A 20556-nucleotide genomic window follows, 5' to 3' on the forward strand; every position below is an offset into this window, starting at 1 on the left:
AGGAACAACCAGAAAGTAGGGGGCAGACACAGGTCAAAGAAAGTTGCAGGTGGTGGCCAGGAGCTTACAGCCTTTCTCCTTGGATTCCTGTCTCACCCTCTGACTTTTTTCCTCCCACTCCACCACCCTCATCATTGTTCTAAGATCCCCTCCAACTGTCTTCCCTCTGAACCCAGAATCCTTTTTTCTTCTACAACCCAGCCCCCAACATCAGCTCTTTCCTTCACCAGCTCCAGAATCCCCATCTCATTTCTGAAGTTCTGACTTCCCCAGTTTCTCCCCCAATCTCAGGACATTGATCTGAGCAGAGTTCAGGAAGTACCCATAACGCCTTGGTAGGTGATGGGAACAGAGGGCTTGCCCCCAGGGGGGATCCCATGAAGTAACAGCTTGTAGGGGGCTCCAGGAGGGGGCGGGGGCATCAGAGCCTGGCGGACGTCCCCTGGCAGCAGTTCTTCATGTGCCCCCGGGCCCTCGGGCACCTGCAGGCGCAGCTGGAAGTGGGCAAAGGTGTCGGGCTGGGCAGTCCAGGTCACACGGAGGCGCCCTGTCTTGTCTCTGCCCAGCACCCTCAACTCTCCCAGCTCCTGGGGGCGCTGCTGCAGGAGAGGGGCCTCAGCCCCTTGGGTCGTCGAGGGGCCTGAGGGAGGAGGCTCATCAGTAGCCCCCAAGAGGCCCGAGGGTGAGGACCCTGGGAAGGGGCAGAGCAGGGCAAGAAAAACAGGAGAGTGGAACATGAGAACCAGAAAGGAATTCTCAGCCTTTTATATTCCTGGGGAACCTCCCCTTTTATATTCCTGGTCCCCCCCTACATCCTCCCAAAGTTTTTTTCTGTCTTTCAAGCACCCCCATCTACCATTTTCCTGAGCAGACAGGCTTGTGCTTAGGGCAGGTAGTAAATAGATAAAGCCTGCCATCCCACTCCTCATAAGGCTTCCATGCCCTCTATGTCCCTCCCCACCCACTTCCCTCTCCCCACTGAGTGGAGGTCCGGCTTCCATTAGTGCTGCAGTGAGAAGCCTGGAAGAAAGGAGGGGACTGTGGTGTTAGGGAGGGAGGATGCAAGAAGAGAATGGGCAGTAGAAGAGAGGAAAGAGAGCATGGGGTAGACGTCCAGGTCAAGTGGCATCTGAGCCCTATGGGGGAAGAAGAGTACCATCCCTACCCCTCCACACACACCCACTGCAGCCATAGAGCACCCTTTCCCTCAGCCCAGACATGGTTCCTGTGGGAGAGACAAGCGTGTAGTGAGCCAGGAAGACTGAAAACACAGCTTAATAAGCAGTGGTTTCACCCCTACATACACATGCTGCCTGATGGCTTCATGGACACCCTCAAGCAGTTCTCAAATGTCCCTTCATAGTCAAGGCCAAGTTGTGGGAAATAACCACAGGCCACAGTCTTTCATCACCCTCACCACAGTAAATCAGAGAATCACTGGTTTCAACCCATGCCACTCAGAGCAGGATAGGCTGTACAAGCCATTATCCCAGATACCCCTTTCATTACCTAGGACAGCAATCCTGGTCTAGGTGGGAACCCAGATGCAAACAAGGGAACCCCAAAGGCCATAGGATGATACCAGAGCTCTGGGGTGAGGGTGGTTTCCAGGGACACTGGAGGGTGTGCTTTGTAGGGGTGAGGGGGGGTCCCCTGGTGCCTGGGCCAGGGAGGGCCAGAAAGTAGAAGGGTGTGGTGGTGGGGGTTGGCAGTCATAGAAGTGAGGCTGCAGGCTCCAAGGCAGGTGGCGCTGGGGATAGGAGATGGGTGGTCCCGCCACCCCAGCCCATGCTACCTGTGGTTGTGATGAAGGCGTAGGACTTGGAGGTCTGCCCCGCCCGCACCCCGTGGACCTCCACGTGGTAGGTGGTGCCGGGCCTGAGGTCGGGTAGACTGACTGTGCGTGTGGTGCCCGGCACCGTCAGCTCCCCGCTGGGGCCCTCTGCAGGCAGCTGGGGCCGCCAGCGCAGCACCACGCGCTCGAACTGGCCGCGGAGCCCATCAAGAGACACGAGGAGCGCACCGTCAGCGGAACTGCCCAACACCTCAGGCTTGGGGTGGCGAGGCGCGGCCAACCGGTCGACGCCTTCAGGGGAGAGGCCGTAGATGCCCTGGTTGGAGTCCCGCTTCCAGGTGCCCGCGGTGGGGCTGGCGGTAGGGTGGGGCGACGGGGCTGGGGGCGGGGGAGCCGGCGGGGGCAGCGGCCGCCCGACGCCGCTGCAGGTATTCATGGATGTGGCGCGCCACGGACGTGTAGGTCTGGTTGGCGCGAAGTGGGTAGCCGTGAGCCCGCAGGTGGTGCTCCAGGTCCTGCACCGTGCCGCGGAAGCGGCCCAGTTCGGTGGTCAGGTTGCCCCACGCCCGCCGCGAGGGCTGAGGCAGGTTGGGCCCCGGGCGGGAGCTCCTCCTCGCCCTCCCTCTGCTGGCCGCGCAGGGCGAGCTGGCCGCAGAGGCCGCGAAGCAGGGCAGGACGGGGCGGGGCTGGGGGGGCGGGGCTGGGGGGTGCACCTCCGGGTAACTGTAGTGGCCTGGTGCTGCCGGGGACGAAAAAGGGGTAGGGGAGAGCTGGTCAGTGGCAGCTCCCCGCACCCTGCACTCCACTCCACCGCGGCTCCTCCCCCTCCCGTCCCCATCAGAGCCAGAGGCCTCTCCCTTGAGTCCCAGCCCCACCTGGAAACAGAACCAGAGCAATGAGTCAGTTCCCCTCACCCTCCAAGCCCACCACTGTTGGTGCCCTAGAAAGAAAAGAGAAGCCAGCAGGCGGGGCCCTGTATCTGAAGGAGAGAAAGGGGAGTAAGAAGAGAATGTGAGATACAGCGAAGTGAGCGTCCCCCTGTCACAGGAAAAGAAAAGAAAGATCCAGGCATCTGTTAAGAAACTTTGAGGGTTAGTAGAAAATTATGGCCGAGAGACCCAACTCCTGGAGACCAAAATCCTGAAGTCAACAGGACTGCTGATTTATAATCTGCCTGAATCCAGTTCCTACAAGATCTGACTTTCAGCACCACTGCTTCAGTTACCTAAGTTAGGATAAGAACCTTCCTTATCTGGGTGGATCAGAGAGCATCTCCTTTCCATGGGGTAGTTCCTTCCAGAGTCTAACCTGCAGCCTTGCTATAGGACTCTAAGCAACTGTGTCCTCAGTGACTTCAGAACAGGGCAACAGGTGTTTTGGGATTGCCACACACCCTGCCAAATGCATTCAGAGGAGACTGTGAACCTTAGACCTGGGCTCCCTGTCTTGGAAATTAGGGCCCTTCCCTAACCCCTGGCTGGCCATACCTGTGTTGGCCCTGACAGAAGCTGGGTAGCTGACTGCCCGACCCCGTTCTGCAGTGACAGTCACCACATATTCCACGCCTGGCATCAGGTCGGTAAGCAGTGTCCCATCCGCTTCGGGTGGAACTTCCAGCCGTACCCTCTGGTTTCCGGCACTGACATAGGAGACCACAAATCGGTCCACCTCAGCCTGGGGTCGTAGCCAGCTGAGCTCCAGGGTGGTCGGTGTCACAGCCACTACGCGGAGGTCCTGGGGACCATCGATCACTAGTTGAGTTGGAGAGAGGAGGGCTCATGTGGGATTCTGATTCTTCAGTCATCAGCTTTCCTTCCAAGACCCGAGCCCCCATCCCGCCCCATCCCTCTGCCTCCCACAGGACAGGCCTACAGCTGTCCCTCTCAAACCCAGACTTCCACCCAGGACCCTGCCCCCACAGTTCCAGCTCTCACTGGTGGTGATGGTCTTAGAAGCAGGAGGACCCCAGCTGGTCCCTCGAAGGGCACGGACAGTGACCTGGTACTCCTGACCAGGGGCCAGTCCTCTCTGGTCATAGGCTGAGGCAGAACTGGGCACCCGCGCCGTGAATGGGGGGCTCGCCCCCTCTGTCTGTGAGAGAGAGTACCAGGTGGATCAGAGGCTGGTACTCTTGCCCCTACTGCCCAATTCCCCTATATCTCTTCTTTTTCCAATTCTGAACAGTGCTGGCATGGGACTGTGTGGAACTTGGCCCTGTACAAGCTGGGAGCAGGCAAGTAACAGCAAACATGTCTAGAGCCTTACTTCCTGCTAGCTGCTATTCTAGGCAATTTACAAATATGAACTCATTTTATTCTTTTTTGTTGTTGTTGTTTTGGTACTGAACCCAGAGGCATTTTACCACTGAACTACATTTCTAGCCTTTTTAAATAATTTTCAATTTTGAAACAGAGTCTCACTAAGTTGTTCAGGGTCTTACTAAGTTGCTGAGGCTGAGCTCAAACTTGCAATCCTCCTGCCTTGGGCTCCCAAATTGCTGGGATTATAGGCATAAGCCACCATGCTAGCCAAACTCACTCAATTCTTGCAACAGCTCTGTGAGATAGGTCCTATTGGTCCCATTTTACAGATGAGGAAACTGAGAATAAGTATCTTATCACTCAAATCAAGATAGTGGCAAGGACTTGAGCCCAGGCAGTGTGAACCCAGGTTTGCTCTTCCTGGGCACTCTTTGTTTTGTTCATCTACCAGAATTCCACCTGACAATCCTGCTGGCTTTCCCCTGGCAACCCCAACTACCTGAGTAGGAGGAGGCTTCTCCTAAACTTGTTCCTTTCAGAACAAATGAAGTAGACTAACGATCCCCTTTGAGTCTCACTTCCTCCTTCAAGTGTCTACTCAGCCTGAATCTCCAGCAGATGCCTGCCCTGGCTGTGTAATTTGGTTGTGGCCTGTATCATGATATTTCTTTTTAGGACTTTTCTCTTCAGCTTGCTTCTAGACCCCTTTACAACAAGGCCTATGGGCTCAAAGTTCTAGAAATGTTTTTCTTTCTTTCTTTTTTGGTAGCAGGAGCATATAATCACAGAACCACATCCCCAGCCCATTTTTTACTTTTGAGACAGAGTGTCACTAAATTGATTTAGGGCCTCACTAAGTTGCTGGGGCTGGCTTTGAATTTGTGATCCTTCTGCCTCAGCCTCCTGAGCTGCTGGGATTACAGGCATGGATACCATAGCCGGCTCACAAGTGTTTCTTCATTGCTGATTTTGAACCTGAAATCATGCTCAGTAATGGAGACACAAAAATACAGTTCCTGTCCTTGGGTAGCTCATATTCTAGTAGCTAAATGTAGATCTCCACACAAATCTCTTTGTATAGTAAATGAGTTTGAGAAAACAACCCTTCTCTAAGTGTATATTTAAGGTAGTGTGTATATGGTGGCCTCACAGGAAATTTGGGCTGCTGCTTTAGACAGAGTCTTCAGAGTGCCAGTCTCTGGGGAGGCTGGAAGAGCTGGACATTTGTGAGCATTCTAACATCCCTGCATTTCACTGGGTTATCCAACTAGGACAGCTGCTGAGGACACTGTGTTCTGCTTAGCTATGTTGGCCGTGATGGGGATGCCTCCATTCAGCCAAGTAGGATTGGAAACTTCTAAAGGTACTCTCCTAAACCAAGAGACTTGTGGGGAAATCAACATAGTAAATACCAAAGTATAAAACCAGATGAGAAGGCCACGTAGAGATTTCTTGTGGAGGATGAAATAAAGCTTTGTCAGAGTTTTCTGGGTTGAAAACCTTTCCTGGACACACACGATCTCTGTTCCTGTCCTACTCAGGCTGCTCTCGGATATCCCAGGCTAGGAAACCTTAGATTGGCCCTCACTCAATACCTGTAACGTCTCACCCTTCCCAGAACCCACTTGCCCATTACTCTCACCCCTACTTTCTCTTGTCTCTGTCTCTTTTGTTTTTTCTTTCTCTCCTCTCCCTCCCCCCACCCCACACTTGGGTACTCCCTGAGTAAGCCTGGTTCTTTCATTAAGGCAAGCCTATCCCCAGAGTTTTCCTTCACTCTGTGGAATAGCCTGTCTATATTCTGTAGACACCATTTGGTTCCTCCTGAGATAGATTTGGGAACAGTCCCCTTAAAGGTCCACGGTCAGCCTAACCCATGTGTCCCAGCACCATCTTGCTGGCTGGAGGCAGATTCTGGCAGCTAACTCTGCCCCTTGGTAAAGCTTGGTTCCCTCAGCAATTGTTCTTGGTGAATTTTTAACTTTATTCTTAATGTCAACCTCCCTCAAAGGGAGGACTCTATCTTGACTGGTCTCTCACCCTCCCTTTTCAGACAAGACCCATGCAAAAACTCTTCTGTGTGTGCACTCTTGTATTCAAGCCAACACTTGGCCTAGTCTGTTTCCAGGCTGCAGAATACACCCAGACCAGGAATACCTGAACCTCTTTCTGAGGCAGGGATCACCTCCCTTAGGATGCCATGCTTTCTCTCACACTCTCATAACAGCCAACATTTTGGAAAATAAGCATTTCTTAAGTAATGATCCTCAGATTTGAGGCCATCAGAATCACCTGGGGGACCTGTTACAACATAGGTTACTGAGATCCATTTGCAGACTTTCTGGAGTAGAGAGCTGGGGTAGAGTCTGATATACCACATGTTTCTAACAAGTTCCCAAGGTAATGTTGATGTTGAGGACCAGGGAGCACTGAATACACTTTGAGGCCCACTGAGTCACAATAACAATGCCACATATGCAAGGAGAAAAGGGACATTCTTCTTCTGTGTTCTGAAAATAATTCCAATAACTAGCAGAGTTTGGATTTTGAGAGAGAAGTACTTCCAGAAAGAGGGAGGAGATGAAGTAGAGACCGGCTTCAAGGAAAATGGCAGAGGTCAGAGGACAGTGAGCTACTGAACATATCCCATGCCAACAGAAATGGACAGAGAGCAGTGGCCAAAACAGAAGACTCAAGTGTAGAGGTCAGCTACACAAAGAAAGGACTGGGAGCACAGGCTGGTGTGGAATCCAAGAGGGGTGTTTAGGGACCAATTAACAGGAGCTTCTTTCACACCCAGGCCCACAATATGACAGAGTTCCATATCCAGAGCAGAGTAGATGAACTGAGACCAGGACCACGCCTGGAGCAGGCCAACCCAGCACCACCCTGTCTCAGAGTAAAGGGCAAAGCCTAGGGCTTTGGCTGGCAAGCTGCACCCCCTGACAACACCCAAGGATAAATCTGTATTTATTCAGAGCAGGAGACAACGGTCTCGGAAAGCTTCTCTTATCTCCAGTGTTTATTTTAATTCTTCTTTCTCTGAAGTTTCTTAGGAAAATTCCTTTTAAAAGTCCCACCCTCTTTGGATTAGAGCTATGTAAATAATGTACACATAGAAGAAGAGAGTGGGAGAAACACTTTAAAATGTTAGCAGTGCTTATTTTAGTGTGGAGCAGCCAAGAATTATTTGTTTTTCTTTAGCTGCCAAGTTCTTGTCTCGTGATTAAATTATTTTTATCACAAATTTTTCTTTTAAACGTAAGAAAAAACCCAAGCTACCTTGGTTGTATCACAAACTAGGGATTTCTGCCTCTTCTTTGGCCTGAGAGTGAGAAGAGATAGGACATGGTGGGGGTCTAGCCTGGGGGTCATAATGAGACCAGGCAAAGGGGGGCAAGGATGACAGCTAATATCTCTGAGTTATCCCTTCTGTCCTAGTGTCTGACCAGGCTTTAGGCCCAGAGAGTTATTTATTTTTCCAGAGTCCTGGTTAAGCTGATGGAGATGAGGGTGACATGGCACATCCCTTGTGGCATTTGGGGATGATGCAGGAAAACATGAGTTGGATGCTAGAAATGTCAGATGATTTAGAGCTGGGAAACAGCCATATCCTAAAAGCTCAATTCACAGAAAGGGAAGGCCCTAATAATAGGCCATAGGCTTTGCCCCTATTGTGCTCCCCAAATGTTTTAATGGCAAGTTGGAGGCGGGCAGAGAAAGAATGCTTTGCAATGTGCTGGCGTCATGAAGGTGAAAGAACAAGTCCACAGACTCAAATTATTGCAACAGCCTAGACAGCTTGGCCTAAACCAAGAAAGATAACATTGAACAGAGTCAAAGGCAAAGACCTATATTTAGACTAAAAAGTGTATATAGTTGAATGTTGTCTTCTCTCTTTCCTTCCTTTCTTCCTTCCTTCCTGCCTTCCTCCCTTTTTTCTTTTTTCCTTGCTTATCTGTATTTTCTACATTTTATGCACTTGGCCCAGATGACTTTTATAATTAAAAGACACTTAAAAGAATTATGATCAAAACTGCTGACAGTATTGTGACTACAAGTTAATATATGCCAACTCTGAGAAAAGTGCTGGTGCATCCAGAGTTAGCCAATGGGCTCCTCTCTGATGCCATTTTTGGGGAACACACAAAATGCAGGAAGCACAAGAATGTAATGAATTCCAAACAACAAAAACTTAGGGGGAAGGGGTGAAGAAACTGAAGGGTTTTGCCTGGGGAGAATGAAATATAATTGATGGCTGATGTTGCCAAATATCTGGAGGCCTGTGGTATATGACACAGAAAAAGCAAAAAATATTCCATCAGCTGGTGCATGCTCAGCTGGGTCAATGGATGGATGGTAGAATTTGGGCAAATTTGGATTCACCAACACAATGAACTGACTAGCCTTGATGGCCAACTGTATAGCCTCAGGAAGTACTGAGCTCACTATCACTAGAAGTGTTCCAACAGCACTAGACCAATGCTTGCTGGAGATGTCGCAGAGGCCACCAGGCCTGGTATGGGGCAGGATAAGAAGGCCTGTACAGCAGCTTCAGGATTCCAGCCATCTGGGCTTAACCACTCATTACATGAACTTTTTGCATGAGGTGAGGACCCCCTCCCTTGCCACACATACTGCCAGTGCCACTCAGTCAGCTCACTCCTGGAGCTTGGCCCCCTTCTCACCGTGGGGATGAACTGAATTTCATAGGCATCCACAGAGCCAGGAGCCCGGGTCCATTCTGTCCGAACTGTTGTCTCCTCCAGGAGGTGCATCCTCATGTTTTCAATGGCTGGCACCTCTGCCCAGGAGAACAGGGTAGGAAAAGCTGATTAGCCCCAGGCAGCCACCCCCAAAGCCCCTCTTACTCAAGGCCACACCAAGAGGCCCATCTGACCTTCCCCTGCTCTCTGTAGGTGGGGAAAAGCTGGTAGAGGCTGGAACAGGGCTTGGGTCTCCCTCATCTTCCCATCTCCAGGAACACAGAATCTCTTTACAAGCAGCTAAAGGGAGCCCCAATCCGCTCCTCAGAGATCTGAAGCCCAGTCTCACCTGATGACTGCCTCCCCATAGTTCTGCTTTTCTTGCGGAACTCTGGCTCCTCTGACTCCCACCCCTCTAACACCTACACCATCTCCCTCCAGGTCTTGGGCACCCAAGGCTTTAGGTTTTCTGGATGGCTCTTGGTCCTAGAATCCCAGTCCTTCCCCAAACATATTGGAGAAGACTGCCCACTCACCTTCCCCACAGTCCTCCCCGGCATAGCCATCTTGGCAGAAGCAGCTACCCTCGCGACACTCTCCACGGCCACGACAGTCCCCAGGGCATATCTGGATAGCACAGTCAGGGCCTCGGAAGCCCTCAACGCATACACATTGACCTTCGCGGCACAGTTCCCTGGGGCCGCAGCCCCCTGGGCAGGCGCTGGCGGGAGGCTCTTCCTGCCCACAATCCTCACCACCATAGCCCGTGTGGCATATGCACACTCCTTGAACACAGCGCCCACGACCCCGGCAGTCAGCTGGGCAGGTGCGGGTGGCACACACGGGGCCGGTGTAGCCTGGGTCACACACACAGCGTCCTTCCTCACAGCGGCCGCGTCCGTGGCAATTGGAGGGGCAGGTGCGGATGCTGCAGTCCTCGCCTGCGTAACCCTCCCAGCAGGTGCATACACCGTCCTGGCACACGCCGTGTTGGCTGCAGTCTCGTGGGCACCGCCTTACACCGCAGTCCTCACCCGAGTAGCCGTCGTCACACACGCAGCGCCCATCTAGGCACTGGCCGCGGCCTCGACAGCCCCCAGGGCAGCTGCGTGTACTGCAGTCCTCGCCTGAGTAACCCGCATCGCACACACACACGCCATCCTCGCAGCGGCCATGTCCGCGGCAGTCTCCAGGACACCGACGGCTCCCACAGTCCTCGCCAGTAAAGCCTGGGTTGCACACACAGCGGCCGTCCACGCAGCGCCCCCTCCCGCGACAGTCTCCAGGACAGGCACGCGTGCCACAGTCCCGACCCGTGTATCCGGGCCAGCACACGCAACGCCCACTCTCGCAGCGGCCACGACCACGACAGTCCCCAGGACAGCTGCGCACACCGCAATCCTCACCGCTGTAACCCGTGTTGCACACACACACACCGTTCTCACAGCGCCCACGTCCTCTACAGTCGCGCGGGCAGGCACGGGCGCTACAGTCAGGCCCGGTATAACCCGGCCAGCACACACAGCGGCCGTCCTCACAGCGGCCCCTTTGGTTGCAGTCGCCAGGGCAGCTACGCACGCCGCAATCGTCCCCGCTGTAGCCTGCGTCGCAGATGCATTCGCCATCCTCACAGTGCCCACGCCCCCGGCAGTTGCGAGGACAAGTTCGGGTGCTACAGTCCTCGCCTGCGTACCCGGGCCAGCACACACAGCGGCCGTCCACGCAGCGCCCTCCCTCACCACAGTCCCAAGGGCAGCTCCGCACGCCGCAGTCTTCTCCAGTGTAGCCAGGGTCACAGACGCAGCGTCCGTCCTCACAACGCCCTCTCTGGCTGCAGCCTCGAGGGCAGCTTTTCACCCCACAATCCTCACCAGAGTAGCCAGGATTGCACACACAGCGCCCGTTCTCACAACGTCCTCTCTGGCTGCAACCGCGAGGGCAACTTTTCACACCACAGTCCTCACCAGCGTAACCTGGGTCGCACACACAGCGTCCGTCCTCGCACCGTCCTCTCTGGCTGCAGCTCCGAGGGCAGGAGCGCTGGCCACAGTCGGGACCTGAGAAGCCTGCCCTGCAGACGCACACACCTTGCACACAGCGCCCTCGGCCTTGGCAATCCCCTGGGCAAGAAGGCCAACCACAACTTGGGCCGGTATAGCCGGGGAAACACACGCAGCGACCTCGGACGCAGCGACCCTGATCGTTGCAGTCATCGGGACAAAACCCGGATTCTGCAGGAGGGGAGGAGGGGGACATCCCAGACTCTGTGGGGTCGGAGCAGGTGGGTCCACCCCACCCTGGCTCACAGGAACAGGCACAACGGCTCAGGTCAAACACACCATGAAGGCTGCAAAGGCTTCGAACATCTGTCTGGCCTAAAGTGGGAGAGAGAGAGACAGGCCTCAGTCTCTCTGCAGGGAGAGAGACTGAGCCTACATAGTGCTCCTGTGCCCTCCTCCAGCAGGGCCAGCCTCATTTCATAAGGCCAACTTAGTTTCCAGTTGCTTAATGACCTTATCAAATGCTTGGGTTGACATCTAGCCCAGCTCCACTCCCCAAGTTGTGCCCTGGGCTGCATCCACCCCTTCTAACAGCAAGGAAGGGGTGCCTTTTTGTAATTCACACCAAGATCCAAGATCCTTTATGGACTAATGATGCACCCAACCCTAACCCTCTTCTCCACCCTCTCTTCTGTGCCTCCTCTTGTGATGACCAGCTCACCTGTGCCAGCCTGGGCAGCAGCAGGACAACATCCCCCAGTGCACTGTTCCTTGAGCCCCTTCACCAACTCCTCCAAGATCTCTAGCCGGATTCTCAGGGCCTGCACCTCTGAGGCAGGGACAGGGGGCTCAGTGCCTGGGGGACAGCCACAGCCAGCAGAGGGGGGCAGATTAATGCGATGGGTGAACACCACTTGCTTTTCCCCTCCTTCCACAGTATGCTCGTAAAGTTGAGAAGAGGGGCTTCCTCCCCCTGGTTGGGGAGGGGGCCGTGGAGCTGGGAGTGTGACATTCGACCGTGGAGAGAAGGGGCCTGCGCTGGCTGTGCCCAGCAGTACCAGGAAGGTCAGACTGGAGGTTAAAGGACATTGGGCTGGCATCGCTCAGGAGGCTGCAGGGAGAGAGGGCAAATATGAGAGCAGCTTCAAAAGGAAGGAGACAAAATGCATCACCCCCTCTTCCCCAACACACCAGCAGTCCCACCACTCACAACTAATCTACCCAACTCACATATTTGTGAAAATTCACATTCAGCCCAACCCCAAAAGATACTTTCCTGGGCATTATCTGGTCTCTACCACTCTTTGTAATGTCATTTGGTTACCTTGTTCTCCTTTATAAAAACTGTGTTCTCCCTTCACAGGCAGAGTGATCTTTTATTTGTCACAAGTGCTCGAAGTTTACACTAGCCTAAGAGCTTTGCACTGTTATCTTCCCTCTGTCTAGGATGCTCTTCACTCAGTTTAATTTTGTTTTTGTTTTTACCACTGAGCTACATCCCCAGCTGGCCACTTTTAGTTCAAATCTTAATTCATGTGTCATTGACCCTGAGAGTCCTTCCTTATGCTGGGTCAGTAGTCTTCATCTCAATGGCCTGTTTATGTTCCTCATGGAATTTTCTGCTGCCTTGTTTTCTTGTTCTTTTGTCTTTTCCCACTACTATAATGGGTGCCCCTTTGGAACAGGGATCTTGACTGTCCTAGCACTTCTGTGTCCCTGTCCCTAACAAACTAATGTGTTGGTAAATGTGCCACCCAATACATAGACATTGAATGAAATTAGCAGATGAGTATCTAGGGCCAGTCCTTCACCAAGCACCTGGATCCCAGCTCCTGTAGTCTTTCAGAATCCTTAAGGTATAGATTATTTTCCCTTCTTCATTCTCAACTAGATCTTTCCCATCAGTTTTTTTTAATAAGTTCATATATCTCCCATTAAAAAAAAAAAGCCTCTTCCTTGGGACTTACATTATCAAGTGCCAAGATTTATTATAAAGTTGCAAGAATAGTCACATGGAAGAAAATAAGAGCCAGAAAAGACCCAAGCACACATGATCACCTGATTAACGACAAAAGTGCCTCTGCAATTCCTCCGGAATTCCCTCCTACCGCACTTCCCCAACCAATGGGAACTCTCCAGGAGTCCCGTAGCAGGCCTAGGTGGACAGCAGGAATCTAATATCCATAAGAATGCAGATCTTAACATAATCATATCATCTCAATGGCTTGCTGGCGTCACCTTTCAACCAAAAATGCCATGCATCATATTACTTGGCTGTGGCTCTTAGCACTTGGCATCTTCTCTGAAACTGAACTTATGATTGTCTTTCCCATATCCCTTCCCTCCCAATGCACCTCAGGGCTCTATTATTCATCCAGTTCTATTAGCAGAAACCCAATAGCTCATTCAATGCCACCATATTTCATCATACTTATCCACATTTTCTTATAAACATCTCTTTAATCATTTCTTTCTTTCCCTCTTACCATCATTATAGTCCAAGCTAGTATCCACCTCTTGCCTAACAATGGCCATTGACTTCTAGCTGATCTTCCACAACCCTGCAAAGGCAACCAGATGTCCCTATTTTCCTTGGAACTCTTAAGTGTCTCCCCTCCAAATTATCTCAGAACAATGATAAACAGCCTTGCATCACCTGGCCGCTGTTGACTTCTCCTACCTCATCTCCCTTCTTCTTTCCACTCCAGTTCCACTCGCCTTCTTTAGGTCTCTCATATTCCTTGTGCTTCTTCCTGATCCCAGACCTTCATATACACTGTTTCCTCTATGTGGATTACTCTTCCCTTCTCTCTTGGCTTCCAGATCCTTCAAGTCTCAGCCCTATATCATTTCCTCATGAAAGCCTTTCTGAACAAGTCAGGTCCCCCATCATGTGATATCACAGTACCATATAATTCCCACTTGCAGCATTTATAACAATTTGTGATCAGACACAAATAGATATATGATGGGATTATTTTATTACTTTCTTGCCTATTCTCAATCTGCCCATTAGACCATAAGGTCTATGGGGCAGTCATAGTAACTGTTCCCCCGACCTTGTCAGCTGTATCCTTGCACCAAGCACATAACAGGTGCTCAATAAATATTTATTCACTATAGGAATGAATGAAAATTTCAATTTAGGCTCAGGACTAGCATTAAGGCTGAAGTCAAGAATAGGACCAAGGTCAGGGCTAGGACCACGGACAGTGTCTGGGAATAGAAATTAGTTAGAAAGCAGTAGCCAGGGTAGACCAGTCAGAGACCAGAGTTGGATGGATCCTGGAAGGATCAGATGGTATAAGCACTTTAGAAAACTGTTTGGCTGAATTTAGTTGATTTAATAAAGCTGAACATATGTAAACCCCATGACCTTGCAATTCCAGTCCTAGGAATACAACCAACATAGCACTACTACCCAGAATAGTTTCAAACTGGGAGCTACCCACATGCTTCACATCAGCAGAATGGATTAAATAATTGTGGTTCATTCTTACAGTAGAATAAAATAAGCAATGAGAAGGAACTACAGCTAAATGTAGTAATATAGATGAATCTTACTAAAAGCTTGAGCAAATGAAGCCAGACACACAAGAGAACATGCTAAATAATTCTATTTAAATGAAGTTCAAGAAGAGAGGATGGTAATCTATAGTGTTCTGAGTCATGAATATGGTGCTCATGGTGCGGGTAATGACCAGATGGGACATAGTGGGAGAATATAGAGTGCTGAGAATTAATTAATCAATTAATGGTACTGGGACTGAACCCAGGGTTTGGTGCATACTAGGCAAATGCTTTACCACCAAGCTACACTCCCCGATACTTTTAAAAAACATATACTATATATATAAAAAACAGTGCTGGTAATCGAGCCCAGGGAAATCTTATTTCTTAATCTGGGTAATGGTTATTCCATCGTGTTTGTGGGATTCACTGTGGCAAGGGCTGGGACATAAAGGAGATAGGGGTTTGAGAGGCAAGGAGGGAGGGAGGGTTCTGGAGAATGAGGGAGTACAGAGGAGTGGGTCAAGCTTCAGTTCAGGTAAAAGTTGAGGAGTAATGTTGGCAAGTGCCAGCTCTTCTAGACTAGAGGGACTGGAGAGAGGAGGGCAGAGTAGGGCAGCGGAAAAATGAACTAGTAAGGGAAGGTGTCACAGCTGAGGAGGCAAGGGACTGACCCCCCCCTCCCTCAATTTACATATTTCCTGCCTGCCTCTGAGTCCGAGAAAAATGAGTTTTCAGGGCTACAAGCCCCCACAGTCCCCCATCAGCCATCAAGACACAGACGGGAACTGGACACCAGAGACAGTGTTTCCACAAGGAGAGGCACCTCACCTCAGGTAGCCAAGGCAGATAAATCTGAATGTAGACAGCCACCCTTTTCTGTGCCCCAGCCCTTCTCAGGTAGAGGTGTAGCTTTGGGTATCAGGTGGGTTCTGGCTTAAACTACCTGTCATTCTGTGTCTAAAGCTGTGCAAATCATCCACATACCAACTATGATGGTGCATGCACAGACAAATATGTAACACAAATAGAGATATTCACATGTGTTCATCCACAAATACAAATATGAACATGCTTGTGCATAAAATACTTACATCCACCTATAAAGCCTGAACCTGTAGAGGCACGTGTACACAGTACACACCATACTCACACTCAGACACACAACCTCCCCTCTACCTAGCCATTGAGTGATGACCAAGAAAGTTGATTTCTTGCTGGCTCAAAGGGCAGCTGTGAAAATGAAGAACTGAACTGAACAGAAGGGAACTGCACTCCTAGGACTCCTCCGAATTGGGAGGCGGAGGATACATGGTCCCTCTTGTATTCTCTGACACTGCTGGAGGCCTCTGGGAATTCTCCAGTCCCTTTCCCATCCCCCATCCCCCACAGGATTCAGTCTCTTTCCCCATGGGCATGGAAGGGAGTCTCTGTAGCAGGAAGGAGTATACAGAATCCATTGCCTTCTCTGGAAAGCTGGTCTAGAAGACAGGTGCAACCCCCATAAACCATTCCCAGAGCCTCCTTCCCAGTTCCCTCCCCTTCCCTTCCACCACCACCCCTCTAGCTACCCACTCCAATTCTTGGAAAATTCTGACTGTTCTCTTTACAATGGGCAAGCAAAGAATTTGGGTATCTCTTGTGTCTCCCCTCTGTCTCTCCCAAGTGTGGCTGGTTGGGGGCAATGTGGCCTCACCCTCTTGGCATTCTTCCCACAGTTGGAGGACTGGTAGGGGTAGGGGCATCTTCCCAAATGTGACTCAGCATCCCTGGTATTTGGTTTTGTGGCCAACTTTGACACTTTGCTCATCAGGGACTCTAGGACCCATGGGGTGTGGAGGGGGTGGGCTTCTATGAGGGATGTGTCAGAGACTGGGGGGTTCTGATCCCATCCTAATTCCTCCCTCTGCCCCTCCTGTCACACTCCCAGCTGAATTTGGCAATGAGGGGTAAAGGCAGAAGGAGTCTAAGAGTGAGAAAGGAGGGAAGGAGCACAGGAGCCTGAGATATTGGATAATAAGCAGGTGGGAAGAGAGTACTGGTAAGGGAGAGTTGGGGACCTAGCTGCCCCTTATCCTATAGAGTCAGCTGATGGGCCAGGAGAATGGAAAAACTAAGACAAAAGGATTTCCCAATCCCTAGTGGGAAAGGTCAGGAGGACAGTGAGAGACAGGAAGGCGAGTTCTGGTTCTACATTAGTGGCCAGGATTTAAGTAGAAGGAAGTTTGAGGAATTGAGGTGCTGGATCTCAAGGGATTGGAGACAGGGCCAGGGAAAGAGGGGAGGGGGCTGGAGGTCTCGGAAGTGGAGAAGGGTGGGACAGGCGGCAGCTGCGGTGTTTCCTAGTTGCTTCCCAGTAGTTCCCCTCAGTTCCGCTTCCAGTTGTTTCTAAGCCATTAAATTCTTTCCAGGCGAGATAAGAGGCCCGCCCGCCCCACCCAGGGTGTGTCACGTGCATTAGGGGGTGAGTGGGACTATTCCGACTGAGCAAAAGGAGACTAGAAGGGGACGGCGGAGTGAAGACAAGAGTCCTGTGCCCCTCCAGGGACATCACTCAGCCATTGCAGCCGCGGTGAACTGTGAGTCATGGGTGCAGCGCTCCCGGCCAAGAACAAGCTTCAGGATCATCTCTGTAGGCTTTGTGCCCTTCCCAAACCAGAGAGTCCTCACTTTGCCCCATTTCAGCATTTCCTAAAGGCTTAAGACTCCCTAGGGCTCCCTCCCAGGTTGTGAAACCTCCGTGCTGTCATCTGGGGAGTCCCCGTCTGGATGCCCAAAGCTCCCTCTGGCACCTCTGGATCTGGCTCAGCCACTACAGTCCCGGCAGTTGGGATTTCACCCGTACTTTCCTCCTGAGGTTCAGCTGTTCACCAGATCAGCCCAGCCTTGTCTTCCCGGCAGCCTCAGCACCTCACTGATAATCACCTTCACCGTGGTGCTGTTCTCCGAGTCCCTGGGTTTGTTCCCAATTCCTTTCACGTGCCTGTATGGGAACCATCCAAACCCTGGCACACCCCACCTCCCACAATCACACTGTCTCACCCTCCAGATATATCCTCTACAAGGAGTCTGATCCCAGTGGATGTCCCTATTTCCTCTGTCCTGAACAAAAGTCCCTGCCCTAGGAGAGACTCTGAGAGCTCTCCTGCCACACCTTTGCTGGGGTGTTTCCGACAGACAGAAGTGAAATCCTTATCTGTCTACCCATCGGTGTCTCCCTAGGGCTCTGTTCCTTACCTGGGCAATAGGGCAGCTGCTGTGCCTCTGCACCTGCTCTGTCTCCAATCCTGGGAAAGAAGTGTCTCAGAGCAGGCCAGGATGGACTCCCTTTGGCAGCCCTAGACTCCCCGGAGGTCCCCCTCACTTGTCCCCTGCAGCAGAGGCTCACCAAGCCTGGACCAGACTGACTGTCGATCTGGGCAGCGACAGAGAGAAGGAGGGAGCCTGCAGTGAGCAGGGGGAGGAGAAGGGGAGGACCAGCATGAGGTCAGGGAGGGGAGCGGAGATAGGGCAGGTCCTCCCACCCCTCCTAGACACCACCCCTCCTGTCCCCCTGCCATCATCCTGGCTCCCTCCCTGTCCAGGACCACAGAGTCCCACCATACCCTTGTCTCACCCACTTCATCCTGTCTCAACTTCTCATGTTCTTTCCCCATCCTATTTTAAACTCCTCCCCACCCTAAGTTTTGCCCAACCTGACATTCGCTATTCTTCCCGCTAGTTCTTTATTCCCCATCCTTTCCCCACCTGTGGCCCCTTTTCTCAGACCCAGTTTCTTTTCTCTGCCAACACTGTTCCTCATGGCCAGTCCCTCTCCTGCTCCTTCCCCAAATTCCTTTTCCACTTCTTCACAGATGCTGCTCCAATTGGAATCTCACCCTATCTGTTGCTAGCACAGGCTCCTTCATCCCCCCAACTATTCTCCACTGGCCATGCAGGGTAGGGAGCAGAGGTAGGAGCAGGAGATAGGAGGCAACCTCCCCTTTAACCCTAAAACCTCTGCCATGAGAGACCACCCATGGGGTTCCACATCCACCCCACCTGCCTCCATTGCTCCCACCTGTTCCCTCTTCCCCAGCTTACACTGACACCAAGCTGCCTTTCTGTCTGCTCTGACCAGTCCCTTTCCTGTTCTCATTTTCCCACCTCAGCAAATTCCTAGAAAAATGTGTGAGACTAACTAGGCAAGTGCTTGACTGAACATCAGGGTATATGTGACGTGGGAAGAAGTAGGGGTTGAGGGGAAGACAGGGAAGGAAAACCTGAGGTTAGGGGCAAGTAAAAGGATGAAGAAAAGAGCTAGAGCAGGAGGCACATATGGGTGATGTTGTGGAAATGGAGAGGTGATGTTGTAGAAGGCAGAATGGAAGGGAATTAATGCCTGGGGAGCAGGGAAGGGAGAGAAACAGGGGCTGGAGGAAAAGGGCATGTTGGTCTCAGGCAAGACAGAAAGACTGATCAAGCAAACACACCCCACATTAAGTCTGTTGGGTGTTTCTCTGGCCTCATTTTCCCAGTGCTGCCCTGTTAAGGGGCTAAAAATGGGACTTCCGTCACAGAGAACTGTTCACACTGAGGAAGAACCCGACCCAGGCTCTGTGGAGGATAGACTCCTCTCCACCCCTCACCAACAAGGTGTACCTTGGCCAAGTAATAGGTGATAGTGAAGGAACTTAGAACAGGCATGTGTTGGATGCCACATGTGATTTGAGGCACAGGTGTCTGCACCTCAGGTCAGAGATCTAGTCACAGATGTACTGGGTACCTGGGTCTGGGTATGCTGGCACAGCATGTGGCTGTGGCCACTGCCCACTCAGCTCTGCGTGGCTGAGAGCAGAAGCACACATGGGCTCTCTCATGGGTGTCCCCGTGTATGTCCGTGTGCCTGGGTGTATGTGGCTGTTTTTTTCCTGGCTTTGATGGGAAGGATGATGTCAGCATCTTGGATAGAGCTGGACTAAGCTTCCTTCCTCTGTTTTGGCCTGAACCCTCAGAGCCATGAGTAGGTACCACCTTCTCCCAGATCTCCCAGCAAGCAGTGGGGAAGACAAATCAAAGGCAAGGGAAGGTCTTGAAATTGCACAACCTGGGGAGAGCAGATTGTAGAGTATGGATTTTTTCTCTTGACACCCTCCAATTTCTATGGTTATATCCATTCACCCACCCCCCCAGGCCCTGTCTTCTTTTCAGTATTTAGAAAGTATGGTTATTTAGTCCAGAGAGTGGTCATGAGACTCTGGAGAGAAGCAAAAACCAAAAGTGTGGCCCTAGGATGTTTTGGAAGCCCACCTCTGGGGACCGGATGCTGGAGTCTGAGACAGGAACATGGGGTTCCAGATGTTGACAAGCTTATGAGGCATTTGGGAAAGCCACTGGAAGCTTGATGTAGTTCCAGGTTCCAAAATAATGACTGTCTAAATCTTGACTCACCTCCTGCATTTCAGTCTCCCAGGAGTCCAGGCCTTATAAACATTTTGCTTCTCTTCAGAAAAGCACTGAGCCTTGCACAGCACAGGTGACCAATAAATGCTCGTCAATATTGAATTGTGAAAGGACTCTGGGGAGCAAGTGTTTGGCAGGGAACCACAGGTGTGAGGGCAGGGAAGCCCTCTGGTCAGGTGTTGGGTTGGCTTCACTGAGGTGTCCTGGGTGGTAGGTGGAGAGGTCATGGTGTTTTCCAAAACTGTCCGTGTGCTCTGACTGTTCTCAAGGTCTTCAGCTGGTATCTTCAGCTCTGAGCCTCCATCCTTGAATGATCCTCCAAGTTTCTGTCCTGACCTCAGGAGGTTATAGAATAAAAGATATACATAGAAGAAAAGGGAAAAGAGAAGAGAAAGAAAAGGAAGGGCAATTGAGGGCAAGGGCTTGAAGGACAGAGAAGGAAACGAAGAAGGGAGGCCAAGGAGGCTGTGAGCCAAGGAATCAGTCCCAGAGAAGGAAAGATAGGAAACATTTGTACTGGGCTTCCGTTTACAAAGCAGCTTCCTACACAGGCATTTTATGAATCCCACTTTGTAGATGAGGAAATGGAGGCTCATAGACATTATGTGGCTTGTCCAAGAGAATTTGCTAGTAGTGAAAGTGGGCCTCACCCCAGTTTTCTGATTCCAAAGCCTACATTCTCTCCCCCTTCCCCAACAGCTCCAGGAAAGGAAGGGGTTGAAAACAGAAACAAGCAAAGTAGCTTCTTGAAGAACTTGCGGAAGAAAGCGTAAAGAAGCTGGATTTTTAAAACTTCTTTCTGTATCCAGTTATTGTATAGATTCAGGGAGAAGAAACTGCCT

The 20556-nt window shown here is 51.4% G+C and overlaps 1 protein-coding gene across 21 annotated transcripts in view; it reads right to left on the minus strand.

Moving 5' to 3' along the window:
* The window catches only part of Tnxb (tenascin XB), a 60955-nt gene extending 43239 nt beyond the window's left edge, over positions 1 to 17716 (minus strand). For 8 of the 21 annotated variants that reach the window (XM_048805047.1, XM_048805044.1, XM_048805057.1 and 5 more), the window contains exons 1-7: positions 17510 to 17715; positions 11484 to 11873; positions 9299 to 11137; positions 8745 to 8860; positions 3730 to 3886; positions 3283 to 3546; positions 323 to 691 (exon numbers count right to left, since the gene is read on the minus strand). In XM_048805047.1, coding sequence (XP_048661004.1) covers positions 323 to 691; positions 3283 to 3546; positions 3730 to 3886; positions 8745 to 8860; positions 9299 to 11137; positions 11484 to 11862 — 3124 coding nt within the window. In that variant the 5' untranslated portion in view covers positions 11863 to 11873; positions 17510 to 17715. Of the gene's footprint in view, positions 1 to 322; positions 692 to 1795; positions 2371 to 3282; positions 3547 to 3729; positions 3887 to 8744; positions 8861 to 9298; positions 11138 to 11483; positions 11891 to 14357; positions 14369 to 17509 lie in introns of those variants that run through there. The other 13 variants (XM_048805045.1, XM_048805051.1, XM_048805054.1 and 10 more) reach the window with 7 other exon arrangements.
* Positions 17717 to 20556: the final 2840 nt, after the last annotated feature.

This window comes from Marmota marmota, unplaced genomic scaffold (genome assembly GCF_001458135.2).
Source record: "Marmota marmota marmota unplaced genomic scaffold, marMar, whole genome shotgun sequence".
Taxonomy (NCBI): domain Eukaryota; kingdom Metazoa; phylum Chordata; class Mammalia; order Rodentia; family Sciuridae; genus Marmota; species Marmota marmota.